Source organism: Globicephala melas, chromosome 15, assembly GCF_963455315.2.
Source record: "Globicephala melas chromosome 15, mGloMel1.2, whole genome shotgun sequence".
NCBI lineage: Eukaryota > Metazoa > Chordata > Mammalia > Artiodactyla > Delphinidae > Globicephala > Globicephala melas.
In genome coordinates, this window is record NC_083328.1 from 54,956,866 (window position 1) to 54,978,814 (window position 21,949).

General features: G+C 45.0%; 1 protein-coding gene across 1 annotated transcript in view; it reads right to left on the reverse strand.

The window, feature by feature from the left end:
* Positions 1 to 6,982: 6,982 nt before the first annotated feature.
* The window catches only part of CDS2 (CDP-diacylglycerol synthase 2), a 68,383-nt gene continuing 53,416 nt past the window's right edge, over positions 6,983 to 21,949 (reverse strand). Inside the window, exons 6-13 of the mRNA XM_030872610.2 lie at positions 21,290 to 21,348; positions 20,568 to 20,650; positions 18,525 to 18,612; positions 17,947 to 18,015; positions 16,907 to 17,059; positions 15,336 to 15,455; positions 14,791 to 14,894; positions 6,983 to 14,534 (exon numbers count right to left, since the gene is read on the reverse strand). Coding sequence (XP_030728470.1) covers positions 14,402 to 14,534; positions 14,791 to 14,894; positions 15,336 to 15,455; positions 16,907 to 17,059; positions 17,947 to 18,015; positions 18,525 to 18,612; positions 20,568 to 20,650; positions 21,290 to 21,348 — 809 coding nt within the window. The 3' untranslated portion in view covers positions 6,983 to 14,401. The remainder of the gene's footprint in view (positions 14,535 to 14,790; positions 14,895 to 15,335; positions 15,456 to 16,906; positions 17,060 to 17,946; positions 18,016 to 18,524; positions 18,613 to 20,567; positions 20,651 to 21,289; positions 21,349 to 21,949) is intronic.

Sequence of the window (21,949 nt, forward strand, 5' to 3'; positions counted from 1 at the left end):
TCTAGTAGGTCTGTGTCTTTATTCCTGTCTTACCCCTAGGTTCTTCATGACATTTTTTTTCTTAAATTCCATATATATGTGTTAGCATACAGTATTTGTCTTTCTCTTTATGACTTACTTCACTCTGTATGAAAGACTCTAGGTCTATCCACCTCATTACAAATAGCTCAATTTCATTTCTTTTTATGGCTGAGTAATATTCCATTGTATATATGTGCCACATCTTCTTTATCCATTCATCCGATGATGGACACTTAGGTTGTTTCCATCTCCGGGTATTCTAAATAGAGCCGCAATTAACATTTTGTTACATGACTATTTTTGAATTATGGTTTTCTAATTCTGTTGATTTGAGTCTTCTCCCTTTTTTTCTTGATGAGTCTGGTTAACAGTATCAATTTTTTTTATCTTCTCAAAGAACCAGCTTTTGCTTTTGTTGATCTTTGCTATCGTTTCCTTCATGTCTTTTTCATTTATTTCTGATCTGATCTTTATGATTTCTTTCCTTCTGCTAACTTTGGGGTTTTTTTGTTCTTCTTTCTCTAATTGCTTTAGGTGCAAGTTTAGGTTGTTTATTCGAGATGTTTCCTGTTTCTTAAGGTAGTATTGTGTTGCTATAAACTTCCCTCTTAGAACTGCTTTTGCTGCATTCCATAGGTTTTGGGTCATCGTTTCTCCATTGTCATTTGTTTCTAAGTGTTTTTTGATTTCCTCTTTGATTTCTTCAGTGATCACTTCGTTATTAAGTAATGTATTGTTTAGCCTCCATGTGTTTGTATTTTTTACAGATCTTTTCCTGTAATTGATGCCTAGTCTCATAGCATTGTGGTCGGAAAAGATACTTGATACAATTTCAATTTTCTTAAATTTGCCAAGGCTTGTTTTGTGACCCAAGATATGATCCATCTTGGAGAATGTTCCATGAGCACTTGAGAAAAAATGTGTTTTCTGTTGTTTTTGGATGGAATGTCCTATAAATATCAATTAAGTCCATCTTGTTTCATGTATCATTTAAAGCTTGTGTTTCCTTACTTATTTTCATTTTGGATGACCTGTCCATTGGTGAAAGTGGGATGTTAAAGTCCTCTACTATGAATGTGTTATTGTTGATTTCCCCTTTTATGGCTGTCAGTATTTGCCTTATGTATTGAGGTGCTCCTATGTTGGGGGCATAAATATTTACAATTGTTATATTTTCTTCTTGGATCAATCCCTTGATCATTATGTAGTTTCCTTCTTTGTCTCTTCTAATAGTCTTTATTTTAAAGCCTATTTTGTCTGATATGAGAATTGCTACTCCAGTTTTCTTTCGGTTTCCATTTGCATGGAATATCTTTTTCCACCCCCTCACTTTCAGTCTGTATGTGTCTCTAGGTTTGAAATTGGTCTCTTGTAGACAGCATATATATGGGTCTTGTTTTTGTATCCATTCAGCCAGTCTGTGTCTTTTGGTGGGAACATTTAATCCATTTACATTTAAGGTAATTATCGATATGTATTTTCCTATTCCCATTTTCTTAATTGTCTTGGGTTTGTTATTGTAGGTCTTTTCCTTCTCTTGTGTTTCTTGCCTAGAGAAGTTCCTTTAGCATTTGTTGAAAAGCTAGTTTGGTGGTGCCGAACTCTCTCAGCTTTTGCTTATCTGTACAGGTTTTAATTTCTCCATCAAATCTGAATGAGATCCTTGCTGGGTAGAGTAATCTTGGTTGTAGGCTTTTCTCCTTCATCACTTTAAGTATGTCCTGCCAGTCCCTTCTGGCTTGCAGTGTTTCTGCTGAAAGATTACCTGTTAACCTTACGGGAATTCCCTTGTATGTTATTTGTTGTTTTTCCCTTGCTGCTTTTAATATGTTTTCTTTGTATTTAAGTTTCAACAGTTTGATTAATATATGTCTTGGCATGTTTCTCCTTCAATTTATCCTGTATGGGACTCTCTGTGCTTCCTGGACTTGATTAACTATTTCCTTTCCCATATTAGGGAAGTTTTCAACTATAATCTCTTCAAATATTTTCTCAGTCCCTTTCTTTTTCTCTTCTTCTGGAACCCCTATAATTCGAATGTTGGTGCGTTTAATGTTGTCCCAGAGGTCTCTGAGACTGTCCTCAGTTCTTTTCATTCCTTTTTCTTTATTCTGCTCTGCAGTAGTTATTTCCACTATTTTATCTTCCAGGTCACTTATCTGTTCTTCTGCCTGAGTTATTCTGCTATTGATCCCATCTAGAGTATTTTTAATTTCATTTATTGTGTTTTTCATCATTGTTTGTTTCATCTTTAGTTCTTCTAGGTCCTTGTTAAATGTTTCTTGCATTTTCTCTATTCTATTTCCAAGATTTTGGATCATCTTTACTATCATTACTCTGAATTCTTTTTCAGGTAGACTGCCTATATTCTCTTCATTTGTTAGGTCTGGTGGGTTTTTATCTTGCTCCTTCATCTGCTGTGTGTTTTTCTGTCTTCTCATTTTGCTTATCTTACTGTGTTTGGGGTCTCCTTTTTGCAGGCTGCAGGTTCATAGTTCCCGTTGTTTTTGGTGTCTGTCTCCAGTGGCTAAGGTTGGTTCCATGGGTTGTGTAGTCTTCCTGGTAGAGGGGACTAGTGCCTGTGTTCTTGTGGATGAGGCTGGATCTTGTCTTTCCGGTGGGCAGGTCCATGTCTGGTGGTGTGTTTTGGGGTGTCTGTAGACTTATTATGATTTTGGGCAGCCTCTCTGCTAATGGGTGGGGTTGTGTTCCTGTCTTGCTAGTTGTTTGGCATAGGATGTACTGCACTGTAGCTTGCTGGTCGTTGAGTGAAGCTGGGTGCTGGTGTTGAGACAGAGATCTCTGGGAGATTTTCACCGTTTGATATTATGTGGAGCTGGGAGGTCTCTTGTGGACCAGTGTCCTGAAGTTTGCTCTCCCACCTCAGAGGCACAGCACTGATTCCTGGCTGCAGCACCAAGAGCCTTTCATGCACACAGCTCAGAGTAAAAGGGAGAAAAAGTAGAAAGAAATAAAGAGGATAAAAGAAAAGAAAGTAAGGTAAAATAAAATAAAGTTATTAAAATAAAAAAATAATTATTAAGAAAAATATTTTTTTTAATGTAAACAAAAAAAAAAAAAAAAAGAAGAAGAAGAAACGGACGGGTAGAACCCTAGGACAAGTGTTGAAAGCCAAGTTATACAGACAAAATCTCACACAGAAGCATACACATACACACTCAGAAAAAGAGAAGCGGAGAAAATAATAAATCTTGCTCTCAAAGTCCACCTCCAAATTTGGGATGATTCGTTGTCTATTCAGGTATTCCACAGATGCAGGGTACATCAAGTTGATTGTGGAGATTTAATCCGCTGCTCCTGAGGCTGCTGGGAGAGATTTCCCTTTCTCTTCTTTATTCGCACAGCTCCCGGAGTTCAGCTTTGGATTTGGCCCCGCCTCTGCGTGTAGGTCTCCGGAGGGCATCTGTTCTTCGCTCAGACAGGACGGGGTTAAAGGAGCCACTGATTCGGGGGCTCTGGCTCACTCAAGCTGGGGGGAGGGAGGGAGACGGAGTGCGGGGCGAGCCTGTGGCGGCAGAGGCCAGTGTGACGTTGCACCAGCCTGAGGCGCGCCGTGCGCTCCACCGGGGAAGTTGTCCCTGAATCCTGGGACCCTGGCAGTGCCGGGCTGCACAGGCTTCCCGGAAGGGAGGTGTGGAGAGTGACCTGTGCTCGCACACAGGCTTCTTGGTGGCGGCAGCAGCAGCCTTAGCGTCTCATGCTCATCTCTGGGATCCGCACTGTTAGTCGCGGCTCACGCCCGTCTCTGGAGCTCCTTTAAGCAGCGCTCTTAATCCCCTCTCCTCGCGCACCAGGAAACAAAGAGGGAAGAAAAAGTCTCTTGCCTCTTCGTCAGATCCAGACTTTCTCCCAGACTCCCTCCCGGCTAGCCGTGGTGCACTAACTCCGTGCAGGCTGTGTTCATGTTGCCAACCCCAGTCCTCTCCCTGCGCTCCGACCGAAGCCCGAGCCTCAGCTCACGGCCCCGCCCGCCCCGGCGGGTGAGCAGACAAGCCTCTCGGGCTGGTGAGTGCTCGTTGGCAACGATCCTCTGTGCGGGAATCTCTCTACTTTGCCCTCCGCACCCCTGTGGCCGCGCTCTCCTCCGCGGCTCCGAAGCTCCCCCGCCTCCGCCACCCGCAGTCTCCGCCCGCGAAGGGGCTTCTAGTGTGTGGAAACCTTTCCTCCTTCACGACTCCCTCCCACTGGTGCAGGTCCCATCCCTATTCTTTTGTCTCCGTTTATTCTTTTTTCTTTCGCCCTACCCAGGTACGTAGGGAGTTCCTTGCCTTTTGGGAGGTCTGAGGTCTTCTGCCAGCGTTCAGTAGGTGTTCTGTAGGAGTTGTTCCACCTGTAGATGTATTTCTGATGTATCTGTGGGGAGGAAGGTGATGTCTGCGTCTTACTCTTCTGCCCAAGATTTTTTTTTTTTAATCTGGACCTTTTTTTTTTGAAGTCCTTATTGAATTTGTTACAATATTGCTTCTGTTTTATATTTTGGTTTTTTTGGCCGCAAGGCATGTGGGATCTTATCTCCCCGATCAGGGATTGAACCTGCACCCCCTGCACTGGAAGGCAAAATCTTAATCACTAGACCATCAGGGAAGTCCCTAGACCTCAACTCTTCATCAGTGATCTCATCCAGTATCCCGGATCTTGCAGAATAATATCCACATTGTGACCACCCCCCTGGAATGGACATCCCCAAATGGATATTTCACAGGCATGTCAGACCTACTGCGTCCAAATCAAAATCCTGGTCTTCCTTCTCTGTTCCACCTCCCACCCCAATTCTGTCTTCCCACCACAGCCTTTTTCAGGTCAGAAAAACAGCAATGCCGTTCTTGCAGTTGCCAAGGCCAACAACGTCACAGCCATCCTTGACTCCTCTTCTCTCCCAGGCCACATAGAATCCTTCAACACATCCTGATGATCTGATCATTTCTCACTGCATCAACGGAGCTCAGCCACCATCCTCTCTTGCCCAGATTGCCGCTGCACCCTCCTCCCGCCCTTGCCCCCTCTGAAATCAAGTCTGAGTGCAGCAGCCAAGTGACCCTTTGAAAACAAACAGATCAAGTCACTCATTGGCTCTTAACTCTCCAACAACTTCTCATGTTGCTCATAGTAAAAGCCAGTGGCCTTGGCCCTGCTTAATTACCTAGTCTCTTTGGGACCTCATTACCTGCCACGGCTCCCTCCCAACTCACCCTGCTTCATCCATGACTGCTGTTCCTCGAAGGCACAGGTGTCTGCACTTGCTCTGCACCTGCCTGGAACACCCTCCCCCACCTCCCTCAGGTGTGTGTCCATTTGCCCAAACATCACTGTGGTAGCAAGCCCCTCCTTGAGGACCCTATTTACAATTGCAAGCTCTCCTCACCAGCATTCCCTGTTCCCCTCTCCTGGCTACAGTTTCTCCATCTAACATGGCTTTTTCACATGTTTGCCACCCTCTCCAAAATGAGCACCTTGAGAACAGGGACGGTGTCAGCTTTATTTTTTGCTGCATCGCCAGTGTCCAGCCAGGGCCTAGCACAGGACAGGCACTCCACGAGTGTTTGTCGAATGCACAGAGAGGGTCAAGGCCTGAGTGCGGGGGCCCTGAGGTGGCAGAATGTCAGATGCAGACAGCTGCAGGGGTGCCCAGGGAGGTGGGTGCTGACACACTGACTGGGGAGTGAGTGGATGGACCTCACAGGCCTGGATGAGGAAAGCCTTCAGTAGATGGACTGAAGACATGGGACCCCCTTGTCTCTGGCACCACACGAGCCCGTGGGAGCAAGGCAGTAAGGGAAGACAAGTAAAGTTGGGGTTCTCATCAATTGCGGAAACTGGTGGCTTGGAGTCACATTTTGTTGGATTTAGGAAAGTAAATGCAGTATCTTTTACACTTTGAGTGTTGGGAAGCAATTCATTCCAGAAGTCCCACCATTTAGGGTCCCTATAGGTGAGAAAGGCAGAGGCTCCTACCCAAAAGGCAAGCTATCTAGAGGTCCCACTGGCCCAAGGCATTAGCCCCCGGACTTCAGAGCCAGGGCAGCCACCACCCTCCCACCAGGGCCCACAGTCTTACCAGGAAAGCAGTCCTGGGGTGGGGAGCACATAGGTCTCCCGGGTCGGGTGCTGCTGACGGTGGGACAGTAAGATGAGCAGGAGTTAGGCAGCCGAGGTGAGCCAGGGAGGGAGAGAGGAGGAATCAGGCAGAGGAAACAGCACGTGCAAAGGCTAGGAGATGAGAGCGCCTGGGACAAAGAGGGGACAGCAGGAGTGTGGCTGTGAGAGGGCAGGACCTGAGCGTGGGGTCAGGTCTCAGCAACAAGCCTCAACTAAGGCCACAGGAAGGCGCCAAGCAGAGAAATCTCACCCCAGCTATTGTGTAAGGAATGAATGAGCGGAGGCAACGAGGCTGCATGGAGCCAACTGGCAGTCAGGATGAATCTGAAGAATATTTAGAAAGTAGAATGGGCAGGCCTTGGATACTGATGAGATCACTCCTAGTGAAGAATTGATGGTGGTGAAAGAACACTGGATTGGGGCAGGTACTGGAGGAGGGCCTGGGTCTGGCCATGCAAAGTCCACACAAAGAGGCCTCACAGGCCCATGAGGGTTAGGAATGTGGACTTGGAAACCGCAGGATTATGGTGACTGAAGCCCTGAGAGTAGGCAAGAACACCCAGGAGAGCATTCAGTGGGGAGAAGTGTCTCGAGCAGAATGCTGCCAGCTAAGGGCAGGGCCAGCAGGAGGAGAGATGCCCAGAAAGGCAACTTAGAAGGAGCAGCCAAGGCAAAATGAGGAAAGGTGGAAAGCCAGAGAGCAGGTGAAGGCCAAGGGCAGAGGATGCCTCAGGAGGGAGTGGTCGGCAGCGCCCTGGAAGTGATGCTGGTTCCATACAGACAACCCCCCCCCCCACATCTCATACCAAGTCAGCACACCCTCCATCAGATACCACAAACGATGCAGAATTTAACAGATGTTTATTTGTGTAGTAGGAAGATTCAGGTATATAAATAAGGTGAATACTTTCCAATGTACAGTATATCATGATCTGACACTTCATTGAAAAAGAATCAGTTCAATACTGATCAGACAGTGCACAGAGAAAGGTCAGCTGGGGCAAAAACACATGGATTTAGTGAAATGCCAGAGGCAGGGCCAGGACAAACTCGGGGCCAATCTTGGCAGCACAGACACTGCAGTGGGCTACATTTGACTACCTGGCACTCCCCAGTGGGGCCAGGGAAGCCATTTCTATGTTTTGGGGAACTTTCTCACTAAACAGGTCTTCAGAGTGAACAGAACTGAGGAAGTGCCTGACTCACCCAACACCACCAGGCTTCCCAACAATCTTCAACAGAGGGGCCGCTTGTCTCTAACACTTTGGTCTTCCCCTCCTGTTTTGGAAAGTATTAAACACCAATAAAACTTAAAACTTGGTATCAGCATCGACTCCAGAAGAGAATCCACAGTGCATGAGCGTTGAATCCAGGGAGACCTGGATGGGTTTCTGAGCCCAGTTTCTGTTCCCGCACCCACAAGACACTCAGGGCTGGCCTCCGCCAGCTGCAGGACTCTTGGCCTCTCCTCTGCCTGCACTCCTCCTGCTGCTGCCCCCATGGCTTCTCAACAGTCCGCTGGCCGGACGACAATAAACCAGTGTATCCTGACACTGCCTTTTGTTCTCTTGGCTCCAAGTCCTTTGGTTATGTTGGCCCTGATGTCTGCTCAGCTCTTTCCCTTTGTAATCAGCTCCCAGACACCCAGCCAGTGTGACATAAGGCAGCAACACAGTGCTGTGTGGCAGCCACATGGTGCTGTGTGTATGGAGGATTCAAATGCAACAGAACACAAAGGACATCCTTATAAAAACAGGTAGGTACATTCTCAACCCCCTTTCTAGTCTGGCATTCCCTGGCACAAAGCCAGCAAAACGAGCACATGAAACTAACAAAGGTAAGAAATGGGTGCTCCAGCAGCCAAGGACAGGGACTGCGCTATGGATGACGTCGGCAGAGAATCTCACCTAGGACAGTCACCAGGTGGCTAAACCCAACTAGAGACTCTGAGCACTACATAAGGGTCTCCCGAGACCTGGGAGACCACTGCAGCAGCATCTTCAGCCCAAGGTGCAGAGGGCCCTTGCCCCTGGTTTGGAGCTGTTTTCTCTACAGATAAAAAGCTGCCTTGGTCCATTAGATGCAACAATGAGGGAGGAAGTGCCCGGCCTGGCAAGCATGGGTCCAGAGGAGTGGGAGGCAGGCCTAGGATCAGTCCATCACAGCAGCTGCTCACTAAACCCCCACAACTGTGCTCCTGGCTCCTGTCATAAGCAACTAACTGAAGGGGAGAGACTACCATTTAAACACATGGGCCTTGGGTCTAATCTTCATTCCCCTCACTCAGGAAACAGCCCACAGTCAAGCCAGTGGTCCTAGGTCATTATTATTCTATTGGCTTGAGAACTTCCGGGATACCCCGTCAACACCATTCCTTCCAAGTGAAGAATGAGCCACCTCAAACACACCCTCCCCAACTCCTCTGTCTGCATTCGGAAAACTAAAAGAAATAGTTTTCATTTTTCATTAATCCGGTGCCTACTCTCCTTTCATTCATGAATCACCGCTGAGATCCTCTGCTAACCTAGAATCCAAGAGAAACACCCTCTATCTATCCCCAAGTGGTCACCTGCGTCTACCCTGTTAACACTTTTAAGAAAGCAAGAAACACAAAGCCCCTGACGTGTTATGTGTAAGGACATGAGCGAGAGCTTTAGGCCTTCCCTCTGTACTATCATCTACTACAGAGCAGCTTTCTCTCTCTCCCACTCCTCTTGGGCCCCGCGGTGTCCGCTCACACGGAGGACTGCTGCAGGTCCCTGAGCTGTGTGCACAGAGCACAGTTCTTGGCAGAGGGGGACATGGGGTCCACAGCAATTCACAGATCAGCCATTACTGCCCAGGAAGTGGAGGCACCACCAGGCAAGAGGAAAGGGCCTCCTTCCCCGTGGCAAGTCCAGACCAGGGGCAGCAGGAGGTGAGCAAAATCTCAGGCAAACCATTCCTACCAGGAATGGAGAATTCTGGAACTTGTCCACATCCTCTTTCCTTTCGTCAGGCTGGCTTTCTAAATGAAGTGGGAAGTACCCAGTCACTGTAGATGGGTAAGGTCTGGACTGATTCTCTCAGAAGGAGAGTGTGGTCACTTTCTAGACTTTGAACACCCAGGCTGTGTGCAGGGAAGGGGCAGTGTAGTGGCTGAGAAACAGTCTCCAGCATCACACAACCCTGGGTTCAAATTACCAGCTGGGTTCAATAAAAACAACTACCATTTATTGAGCTTACTATGTGCCAGGCACTGACAAATATTTACATGCATTACCTCATAAAATCCTCACAACAATCCCGTAAGGGAGCTGCTATTATCAGAGCCAGCTGGGTTGGAATTGTACCTAGTAACCTGCCCAAACCTAGGGCTATTTGAGCCCAAAGTCTATCTTAACCACTGCACTTTGCCTGTCATGGTACCTCATTTTCCTCATGTATAAAATGGAGATAATACCTGATCAAAGGTTGTTTTCTGGATTAAAAGGGATAATGCATCCTTAGCACTGTGCCTGGCACATATTAAGCACTATTATTGCAATTATTATTAATAAACACACTGCTGGTAACTTAATGACTCGAGAATAAAAAGGAGCCTCATCAGATAGGCATTTGGTAGAAGAGGGGAAGGGGGGCAGGGTTTTCAAAGAGCCAATGGATTTGAAAGCCACTGGCCATAAAATCCTAGACTTCAGATATTCTGGCATTCTGTTCTCATAAATCATCTACATGTTCTAAAATCCCAACACTTCAGCACCCAAAGTATACCTCCCAAACCAGCCTCCCAGCTGAGATCTCTTTGTCTTTGAAAACATGCCATACATACGGACAGGTGAAAGCCTTACTCTATCAAGAGGCAGCCCCACGTAAGAACAGCAGCCTCTACCCACCTGAGAGGCCAGGTGAATAAGGTTACTGCCGGTCAACCTGAAAGGGGGGGGGGTGTGCAGTGATGGGAGGAACAGAAAGACGGGGCCACCTTCAAATGGAAATAGGCAGTCAGCAGCTGGGACTCCATTCCTCACTGAGAACGGGCCCACCTTCTGCAGGGAATGTGGGTGAACAGAGTTCAGGACCAAGAGGAGGTAGGCCTAGAAGAGCCCTTAAATTAGCCTCTTTCATCACCACTTGGTCCAAGCCTAGCACCCTATGTAGGTCGTGCCACAAGGGCCCCCACCCAACAAGGGAAAACAAGTTAGGAAGTGGGAGCGGGTAATCTCTTTAAAAAGTGAAAGCTGGGTAATTGCGAGCATGGAAGGTGATCAAGGGAAAAGGAAGTTCGTTTCACCAAGACAAGGACAGAATAACGAGGCTCTGCCCAAGAACCAGACCCTCTCTTCAGGAAGCTGATGGTTTGTTCCAGCCACTCTTTCGGAGCCCCTGCTGACAAGCACAGTGAGAGTCGGCCCATGGTTTGTTGTCTTGCAATGTGTGTGTGACAGTCACCTGGACATCCTTCTGTGGAAGGACAGCACCCTGGGCCTAAGGGAAACTTCCCACCCTGACTGTGGAAGAACAGGAACCCTGGGCCTAAGGGAAACTGCTCCCTCCCCACTCCACCCCTTCCTCAGCACATAATCACAACGCACAAGAAAGGTGGGCACAGATGAGAGTTACTCCCAAAGACAAAAGGCGATGGTGCCTAAGATATCAGTGACACAAGAAGAAGTTTCAGAGGTGCCACATCTAGTACAGTAATGCAAATCTACTTCCTTGGAAACTGACCTTGGGCAGGCTTCTTACGGAGCAAGGCCACTGCTGTCCAGTTTTCCAAGCAATGATGCTCTTTGCCCTGAGTCAGTCACACACACCCCTGCCCCTGGCAATGTCAGGGATGCTCCTGAGCCTGCCAGGGGCTCACTGACAGTCTGAAGATGTGAACTTAAGGATCCATTCGAATCAGCCTCCAGCTAACTCGGCAACTAGCTCATTCAAATCAAAGGGCCCGTTTAGTCTCCGTTAAAATATATTTTTGGAATCTTCTTATACAATATAAGTTACAGGATAAAAAGCACAGCGGGGAAAAAATAAATACCATAAAATGATTTCAGAGTCTACTTGTGTAAGGCTAAGTTACATTTTGCCCCTTCTGAAAGAGACATTAGTTTCAAACATACATTACAGAATTGTACAACACTAGAAGGAGATACATCTTAAATACAGTTAAACTATACCTACTAAAATGCTCAGAATATGAAACAGGCAAGAAGTAATAAACATAAATAAGGCCCAGGCTGCCTTAGAGTGTTTCACTTTCAGAAGCAAAACATAAATGTGTACTTTTTCGATGCTGAGAGCAACTGAGAGGGTGGCACATGCACGCAAAGGGAAAAGGCGTGGGTGTCCTGCGAGCAGTCACGAGAACTCGCCAGGGAGGACGCCCAGGCCCAGCCCCTGCAGATGCTCCCTGGTTTCTTTTTCCATCAGCTCCTTATGTCACCAGGTAGGAGCTAACAGCAACTTAAACCCTAAACATGGCACACAGGTCAGGCCTCCTGAGCTTGCCAGAAGGAATATTGCGCTTTCCCAAAGGTGAGGAGGCCCGGGGATGAGAAGTCCTTGTCCTGCTGGTGAGCACAACCACCACGTGACCCTGGGGAAGTGCCCCCCGGCCCTCGGCTTCCTCATCAGCAAAGGGCTCATGCCTCTGACCTGAGGTACCTCAGAAGGCTGCTGTGAGAATGTATAGGATTCAAATTGGAAAAAAAAAAAAAAAAATCTCTAAAACAGGACTGCACAATATGTATGAACACAAAATCAAATGGGAAACATAAAACCATGCATGGGAGTTAGAAACTAAATCCACAACAAGGGAGGGCACACAATTTGTCACATTTTATTTCTCACAAAAAAAAAATGGATCTGAAGCAAGTTATGCCACTCATTAATATCTGCACAGCTGTGTGTTACAAGTCTCTGGAAACTTGTCTATTTGGTGAAAGATTTTCAATAAATGGGAGAAAGAAAAACAATGTGCTATATAGACACAAGGTGGCATCAGTCTCCTGGCTACTGACTATGAAATTCCCCTATTTCACCAGAAAGCAGGAAGGGAATCAAAAGAAAACAAAATCCCAGCTGACCCTCGGGCTTTCTTGATGGCAGCTCTGTTGAGCTTCCAGCTGCCGTTTCCCAGGACCCCCATCAGCAGCCATGTCCACAGGAATGTGCCAGGCTCCCTGATCCCAAAGGAAGACCTATTCAAAGGTGGCTCTCTGCTGCCGAGTCCCAGCTGAGACTCCCTGCACCCAAGGATCCACCATCTGCCCACAGTAGGGCACCACGAGACAAATGTGGCACCATTCCATCTCTGGTTTGGGGAACCAAGTTCATTCTGCAATCAGAAAACTAGATTCATTACTCATCACCTCCACTTTTTAAGATTTATTGCTGAGGACAAGCATTTTAAGGACAAGTATTTAGAAAAGGCCTGTAAGTACTTGCTTTTTGGGTGCCCAGGACATGACTCAATACCTGCAGCAGCCTCTGGTACATGTACTTGTTCAGCCAGAATCATGGAATATGGGAATTACAAGACACCTCAGAAAATGAGGACCCACAGAGTGATGTGTCTGTCCTACCTAGAGTCACAGCCAGCACTAAAACCCCATGCAAAAACACATTTTGTTTTTAAGGGGGCCTTGGACCTGAAAAAGAAAAGCCATGTAATGAACTGGAAATAAAAGTTCAGAAGAAAGAAGCTGTTGCACGTGGAAGGTCACACAGCGACTGTGAGCTGAGACATCAAGAGGGGTCTGGTCCGTGCTGGACGCTTTAGTGATCTGGGCTGGCTGTGAGCATCCACGGATGCAGTGAGGCTGAGATAAACAGAAATAAAGCAAAGCAGCACCAGCCCAAGGTGCTGAAGCAAGCTGCTACACCCCCATTTGGCAATGAGAACCAATACGGCACAGAATAATGGAACACACTTGGCCACCAAGCTCTCCCCTTGCTTATTGTCCTGACAAAGAACGTATATTCCAAAAGTCAACCTCACTCCTCTACTTAAAAGGAAACAATAAATAAGTCACAGTTGAAAAGAAAAACGGTCCCCCTGTAAAATATAAACTACATTTAAACTGGTCACATTATACAACAAGTGTGCATTTAATCTTCAGAAGCTTCAAACCTCTAATTGGGTTGGGTTATGCAGAGTTGTAAGCAGGACTTTGTGGTTTCAGTGAAGAAGTCATGGTACAATTGAAATCACTGTAAGAAATAAGTGATTTTTAACACACACACAGATACACACTTGCCTTAAGAGTTATACATATATATATTATATATATAATATACACACACACACACACACAACACAGCAGCTATGTGGGTGGTCAGCAAGGCCAAGGGCATGGGCATGTGAAAGAGAAGCCCTCTGCTCCCTGTCAAATCGGGAAGCCCCCAGAAGGGATTCAGCAGCAACAAGTCTACAGCACAAACGTGAACGACATCATCCCTGAAAAGACCCAGTTAACCGACTGCCCTATAGGAGCCACTTGAGCCTAAACCCTGTAGGAAAAGGCCCAACTACAGTATATCCTACTGCATACACTTGAAATAGTACAGTGTAGCTTTTCTCCAGACTATTATAATTTTTCATGCTTTCTGAAAAAAATAAAAACTGAAACCTTCTTTCAGTCTGTGATGAAGCGAGGTGAACCCATATCATAAAGCAGAGCTCATACTCCACAGGATTTGTGAACAGAATGCCTATCTGATTAACAAGTCTTCATCCCTCCAGCCTCAGGAGGCAGCACTCCTGTAGCTCCAAGGCAGGGATTACTGAGAAGCCCAGGGAAAGCGCTCCAGTAGTAAAGACATCCAAGCTGTGCATCTCTTCCCTGCTGGGGGTCAGCTACAAAGAGAGCTTGGGGTGGCGGGGTGGCGGGGTGGCTAAACTGGACGAACACAGATGAATGACCACTCTGATCAAGCCCAGATATGGAAGCTCCAGCTTGGGAGCTAGAAGCACCAAGCAGGTGCTTCAGAGCTGGGCAACACTGTCTTCCAGGTTGTTAAAAACTTCGGTTTTAAAAACCCAAATGGTTTTACCACCATGACTTCTTTCCAACTCAAAGCTGTAGGTTACTTACAACCCAAATCATAAGCACATAGACTGTACACACAGATTTTTTTTTTAAAATCCACAAATAAAAAACACTGTAAAAAAAAAAAAAAAAGACAGTGAGTTGAAGTCTTGTCTTTGTCCAGCTGGGCTTGCCCTGGAGCCCTGCCCCTCACTCAGCCCTGTTCCTGCTCTTCCGGCCCTTGGTGGTCCCTATTCGTCCTCCGTGGCAGCTGTCAGCATCCCCTTGTCAGTCAGGTGAGATTTGAGCATGTTGAAGATGTGGAGCTGCTGATCTGGCCTCAAGGTCAGGAACTGCTGAACCAGCTTACTCGGGTTAGGGCCCCTAGAAGAGGATGAAGAAACAGCACTGAGCAAAGCAGGGGCCAAGCAACTTCGAGGGCCTGATTATTTAAGTAGCTGCTCCCTCTCTGGATTCTCTACTAATGGAGGGTAAGGGTCCTCAGGGAATCCATAACTAATAGCAACTGAAAACTGCATTCACACTTGGTTTTTTTCACTCAAACTGAGAAGTAGCTAGAATTCTAGAATTTCACCACTTAAAAATCCACTAACTTGGTTCAGATGGAAAGGTACTATACCTGATAAAACTGGCAATATACACATTGACAAAGGTGGCCATCAGATACTGGCAGTCAAAGCGATCCATGATGCCTCCATGGCCAGGAATGGTATTGGCAAAGTCCTGTTAGAGGAGGGGAAGGATTGATGAGCCTGGCCTCAGCCAAGTCAAAGCCTGGTTTATGGTCCCACCTCAATGTCCAGCTACTGTACTGAATAGCTGAGGGCAACAGAAAGTGAAAAGTAAGTATTGATTCAAATGCTGAAGCTATAATAGGACACAATCTTATTAAATTACAAAATGTTTCTTTTGAAGAAAGAATATATTAACAAATATACTGAAAATCCAACCACTGAATTTTCTTAGAAACAATGTATCTTCCTTTAACCTACTTAAATTCCATGCATGGGTGAAGAAGAGCACACATTAATAATCAGAGTTCATAGCTTGGTATTTTGAAGGGGGTGGTGGCTGATGAAGTGGGATAGGAGGAGGAAGGCAGAAGACGGGTGAAAAGGGGCCCAGCTTGGAGACAATGAGGGGAAAAGAAAAGGGTTTTCCTACTTTGATTTTAAAGGCTCGCTTGAATCCACTAGCGAAGAACCCTCCAAAGGGGCCAATGAGTGAAGCAAAAGTGGAGAGGGCAATGCTGTGAATCTGGAAGGGGTACATCCGGACTGTTTTCTGAAAAGAATAAATGAAGTCAGTTGAGATGCCTGCAAGCCCAGGCTTATTACTTGTTAACATTAAAAAACAAACAACAAAACCACCTCTTTATGAAACTATTTCTCTCCCCCCACCCCAAAATAATTTAGGAAAAAGACTGGTTTGCGGGTTTTTGTTTGTTTTTGGTAAATCTCTAATATATGGCTTAATAGAGGACATTAAGGTACTACGCATTCAGTCTACAGCAATATGATGTTTCGGTTGAAGTGTATGAAGAAAATCTAGCCCTACAAGGACACATTGTTGAAAAAAGGAAGCGTATTTTAGCACCGTCTTTTCAGATAATTATGGGTATTCTTCTCTGATACTACATCAGAACTTGAGTCGTAGTTTTCTAAAAATTTGGTGCAATGTGGAATCTGAAAGCCTATCAATGACCATTTGAATGGATCGTTTACCCGTGCATGACTGTGTAACACCATGCACTGGCCATTTCAAAAATACTGGTTCACTGAGTTACACAGATCTTTCAAATGTAGACAAATTTTGCCATACAATGTCAAAACGTCATATGTTAAAATCACCACAGATCCCTCAGAAAAGCCTTTAAGTATTAAGAAGCTGTCAAACTTACAGTGGCAGGTATACACTTTCCAAAACTCTAATTTGTACTTGAAAGCCAAATTTTATCATTGGTAACAACTACTGTCAGTTGTTTTCTTGAAGTGACAGACTCACTTTGTTTCTTTTCAAGAAAAATGTCTGCCAAAAATCCAAATCTGAAAAATTATAGTTTGCCGGTTCTTTTCAAGTAAAAATTATGTCCCCATAAAAAAGCCGCTAGTTCAGCTCGTAACTCAAGCAGGTGCACACGCAGTCTTCCTTTAGGTAAGCACTGTCCTGCAGCATTTAGCAGGAGCATTTTATGTATAATTTCCATTTTGGTACCAGAGCATTAGAAAGGTGTGTATTCAAGGGTCAAGATTTAATAAATTTAATAATTTTACTATCTCATCAAAGACATTCTTAAAGTGAGCTGGCTGAGTCTTCCTGTGAGTATGTGGCATAATGAATTCAATGACAGTCCAGTTTAGTGCCACTGCCTTCACTCATGCTAAGGTGCCAGCACTGCTTTTGCACCATCATGGCAAGTGTTGACAAAGTGAAAAAGTGAAACTTTCTTCATTATGTTATGAAGAAAGTACAGACCCCCTGAGAGGACCTCAGGGTGCCCCAGGATCCAAAAGCACACTTTCAGAATCCTGGTCTTAATGATTTGAAGCGGGAGAAAATGTCTCCTCCCGTCCTCACCCTGAGCTGACTTGAGCAATTCTCCAACCTGGGGCTTACAAGCTTTGGGGAGGGAGGAAGCTAGTTGTTTTTGAGGGAAGGCAGTGGTGGAGAGAGGGCTCTCTCTGTGTAGTCACTATCCAGCCAAGGATCATTCGCCCCATGTGAGTGGCACATACCCAGCCAATGACCGACTGGATCACCCCAGGAATGTTGTACTCCTGCAGACGAAACAGGTCCGAGGGCTCACAGTCCACAGTGAAGCTGTTGGTATCATTGTTGTACTCCACGGGGCAGACAAAGCATCTGTACCCGGACATCACATAGGACAGCTGAGGATGAGAACAGACAGACTAAGGAGACAAGTTCCAGCCATCTTGCCTGGGCAGCACGTGCCTGGTTCAGCCAAGTCCCTCACAGTGCCTAGCACCCTAAGTGCAAGCTATGCACTAAATCAGAGGTTCATATTTCACCATATGTGTATTTTACCTGTATCTGGAAAAAAAAAATGGAAAAGAGGCTGATGGCCCACTGAGGCTTCAATGTACTTGCTCCAATAACCAGGCCCTGAATAAATCCAGGAAAGACCTGAGGGAATTTGGGCAAAGAACTACAAGAAGTTTCACCCATTTGGAGGAGCAACGGTCCATTTTTCTCAGGATCCCTTAATTCAAAATGGCAGGTGGTGAGGGGAGTGGTATAGTGAGAGGGAGACAACCAGGAGGAGAGAAGGCTGAAGAGCAGTAAGTAGGGGGTCAGCCCTGAAGGGCAGCTGGACAACTTTGAAAAGGGGAGAGACAGGCCTGAGGGTCAAAAGCAGTGAATGGTGCTCTAGAAAGGGCTGGGAGATCATTCCTCTCCAGGAAAGACACGCACAGGAGAAAATCTGGGTTAGAATGGCATATCCCACCTCACCTCTTACTCTCAGGCAAAATATCAATTGCCTGGACAAGAATGCCATCTCCTGAGTGTTGCCAGGCCTCAGACTGAGAGGAGTACAAGGTGTGCACGGCCCCCACTCCTCTACTGCTTAAAGACTGGCAGATAAAGGACAGCTGGCATTGCCCATGCCATGTTCATGCCCCGCTATAGGGCAAGGTTGCCATTCTGCAGGACAGAGTCCTTGGCCTCGGGGGACATGCTCACTAGCCATGGATGGGCTTTGAAGGTGGGTGGGAGGCCTCTGCCCATCCCCCACCCAACTGGGAGCACCACCTACCAGAAGGCCAAATACCACAGTAGCAAAGCAGCCCCCGATGAAGCCTTCCCAGGTCTTCTTCGGGGACAGCTGTGGACAGAGAGCAAGTTCTTAAAAAAAGGCATTTTGATAACTCTAGCTTTGGGAATAATGATTAACTGTTAAAGGTCTTTCTACTATTAAAAAAACTCATTCAATTAAACCACCTCACCTTCTAAAGTACCCCATACTTGGTTTCCTTGTTCCCTGTCTGATAGCCCTCAGTTTCCTTTCTGTTTCAATTGGCCAAATAATTTAATTATATTATAAAACAGCAAACTATTTAAATGATAACACTCAAATTCAGATCAAAGCCACAAAAGTGTGCCTACACCGTCTATAAAAATATTTTCCCTATTAGCTCTTTTTTTTCCTATGAGTAGTTGTCAAGTCTTCCTCTGGCTTTTCTCTTGAAGCTAATTTATTACTAGCCTTTCATCAGGATGACATAAAGATGTACACACCAGCTAGATCTCTTCTGTCTCCCAAGCTGATCTACTCATATTGAAAGCACCACCCTCCCCTCACGGTGATGGTCCATGTTAGGGTGATCCACTTACCTTGATGAGTGGGGTTCGACCAAAGAAGAAGCCAAACATATAGGCCATGATGTCATTACAGATCACACAAGAAATGGGGACAATGAACCTAGGAAATAAACCAAAGTAAGAATCAACACTACCAAGATGATAATACCTCAAAAGTCCACAAAACAATGCCATTCATAAATTTCAGTACCAGAATAACCCATATAGTACTTATTAACCATTAAGGAATAAGTTTAAAAGAAATAAAATGCCACATAAGCCATACCTAGTACCCAGCACATAGCAGCATTCAAATGTTTACTGAATGACTACTGAATAAATGGAGGTGGTACCCTATAAAATGTCATTTGTTCTTTTTTCATTATAAAGTAATATAAAAATTTAAAGTGTAAAGAAAAGAAAAAATAAAAAGTTACCTTGTTTCCCCTATCCCTATCTCCATTCTCCAAAATAACTACTTTTAAACATTTCTGACTTTTCTTCTTCTAGTAGTTACTTCCATAATCCTAAGTAATACATTTATTATCTATTTCATAATTTACCTTTTTTTTTTTTTACTAGCTCTACTAGCTCCAGTGAGCCCAACTTTTCCCCAGGACTACACTGAGAGCAAGATCAAGTACATATAGCCAGATTTCTTCTCTGCCTCCCTCTGCTGGTCTGGTCATCCCCACCATGAAAAAAAAGGGACAGTTTCCAAACTTGTACCATCTCTCTCTTCTCACTTTCTGCTCTCTGACAGTCACTTTTTTCAAATTTTCTCTATTACAGTTTAACATAACATACAAAAATCCTAGCCCTTCAACTACAGGCAATATTTTCTGACTTCCTGCTTGTTAAGGTAGGGATTTAGAGCACCTGTATCCACCCAACAACCCATAGTATTTACTTTGTTGAGGCTTCTAGCAACATTCTCTGCTCTACAACTATAATTAAATCTTGAAGGTTCAGTCTAAAAACCAATAACTAGAGATTTTAATATGATTCACTCTAGAGCCAAGTGGTATGTCTAGCCCTGAAGATGAGAACTTAGCATGAGCCCCTCTTTAGAATTACTTAACAACACTCTGAAAGAGAGGGAGAGTACATCTCCTCAGGCCATTATCATTATTTTAAACATAATAATGCCATAAGGCGAACATTTAGATGAGCTAGTCTCTGTTCTAAGCACTTTACATATTTTTACTAATTTATTCCTCAGGCAGTGGGTATTACTGTACCTTCACCCTGAGAACAGGAAACAGAGGCACAGTTTGGGATCTTAATCACAGTACTTTAGCTCCTCATATACACGAGGATATGCCTTCACATTTTCACTAAAAGCATAGCTTCTTCAGTCAGCCTACTGATTTCTGTCAATGGTGATAGATTTCCTGCTGAAACCATTGCATATGTGGAATAAAATCTACTAAGTATATCATTCTTTTGACACATTGCCAGATTCCATTCGCTAATAGTTTATTTAGAATAGTATATCTATAATCATAAAAGAAATCAGTTTATCATTCTTGTTTCTCCCTCCCTATGGTTTTATCAGCTTTAATATTAAGGGGTGGATAAAACTCAGCTGCTATCATTGGTCATTTTTTCCAGGTGTGGATTCTTATGCAATTTTCAAAGTTCTTTTATAGTTACTGATCTATTCAAGTTTTCTTCTTCGTGATTTTTACTCGGTGACCTCTTGTTAGGAAATCATGATTTTTTCTTCTAGATTTTCAAATTTGTTGCCATATAGTTACATTGCCTTTGATTCTTTAAATATCCCTACACCTGTTAGTCTAGAACAGTGGTTCTCAAAGTGTAGGTCCCAACCAGCAGCATCAGCATCACCTGGGAATGTATCAGAAATTCAAGTTCTCAGGCCCCACCCCATAGCTACTGAAGCAGAAACTCAGGAGTGGGGGTGCCCAGCAACCTGTGCTGCAACTAGGCCTGCAAGGGATTCTGATGTAGCTCAGGTGAGAATCTCTGGTTTAGACAGTTCATCAGTTTCTCAGCCCACCTATATGAAAACACCCACAAAATAAAAGGAACCCCCCCCCCAACATCACTCACCAGATCATTCCTTCAAACAGGTTGTGGATAACAAGATGTGACTGGGTTACAACAATCAGTAATGTTACATGGGTCCAGCCAAACTGCAAAAGAAGATAAAGGATAAACTTTACCTAACAGTTTAGCTTGAAAGGAACTTCAAATAACCGTTAATACCAAATAGAAAATTGCTTAGAAACAGGTAGGGAAGATATCTGCTTCTGTACCTGCCTTACAGGAAGTGAAAAAGGTATAGAACAGGCCTCTGGGAAGAACTATGTTCCCCAGCTACAGTTGCCATCAAAAGGAGGGCCCATATGGCCCATTAGTCCTTCTATGCTCCAAAAGCCTGGGTACTTCTCATTTTCTTAGTAAGTATTTATTGAGTGCTTAGGACACTCAGAGAGGGGATGTTTTTAGGTTGAGGGAGTGATATAGCAGGCAGGATATCTATGGGCAATGCCTAAAGCTTCACCTTGAGCCTTACCTGGAGGCCACCCTCAGGTCCAGAGGGCAAAGACTACTTAGGGTGTAAATTACATAACAGCGATTGGGTCTAGGTGGATAAAGAGCCACCAAACTTCACGAGGGATGCCTCCTTCATCCTCTAGGTTCCAGATGAATAAAAACAGACTGCATTCCAGGGTTTTGATTTATCACTGAAAGGATGAGAGACCTGTGGAGTTTCCACAGAATTTCACTTATGCCAAGAATTTTGACACTGATGCGCATATTTCCCTTACCATGTAGAACTGCAGTCGATAATGCTTCTTGACCAGACTCAGCACAAACATGCAGAATCCTAGTTTGAGGAAGAGGAGGAGAAAGGGCAAAATGAATCACATTCTGCATTTATCTTTGTCCTAGTCATTTCCTTTAGCTGTGTTAAGCAGTCCTTTGCTAATTTCCTGGCAGCAGTTAACCAACCAGGGCACAAATTCATAGCCCAAGGGAATAAAACCAGATAAGCAGTCAGAAGGAAAAAATGACTCCTTCAAGACAATTAAAGGAAGGCAATATTTTAAAATCTTGCAGACTACACTCAACTTAGGACACTGTTCACCAGATAGAAATGTTTTGATCCTAGAGCACGGGCCGACAACAGTCAGGCCAGCCGCCTGTTTTTATAAACAAACTTTTATTAGAACACAACCATACCTATTTGTTTACATATTGTCCAGGGTTCCTTTTGTGCTACAATGGCAGAAATGAGGAGCTGCAACAGAGACCCTATAGCCCCCAAAGCCTATAATATTTATTATCTGGACCTTTTAAGAAAAAGTTTGCCAACCTCTGTCCTAAAGAACAGGCAGAAGGAAGATCTACCTGGTATGGGGCCAAGGCCATCCTTGCATCTCTCTCCTACTGACCCATATGACCGAACTCTCCAGGAAGAAAAGGGA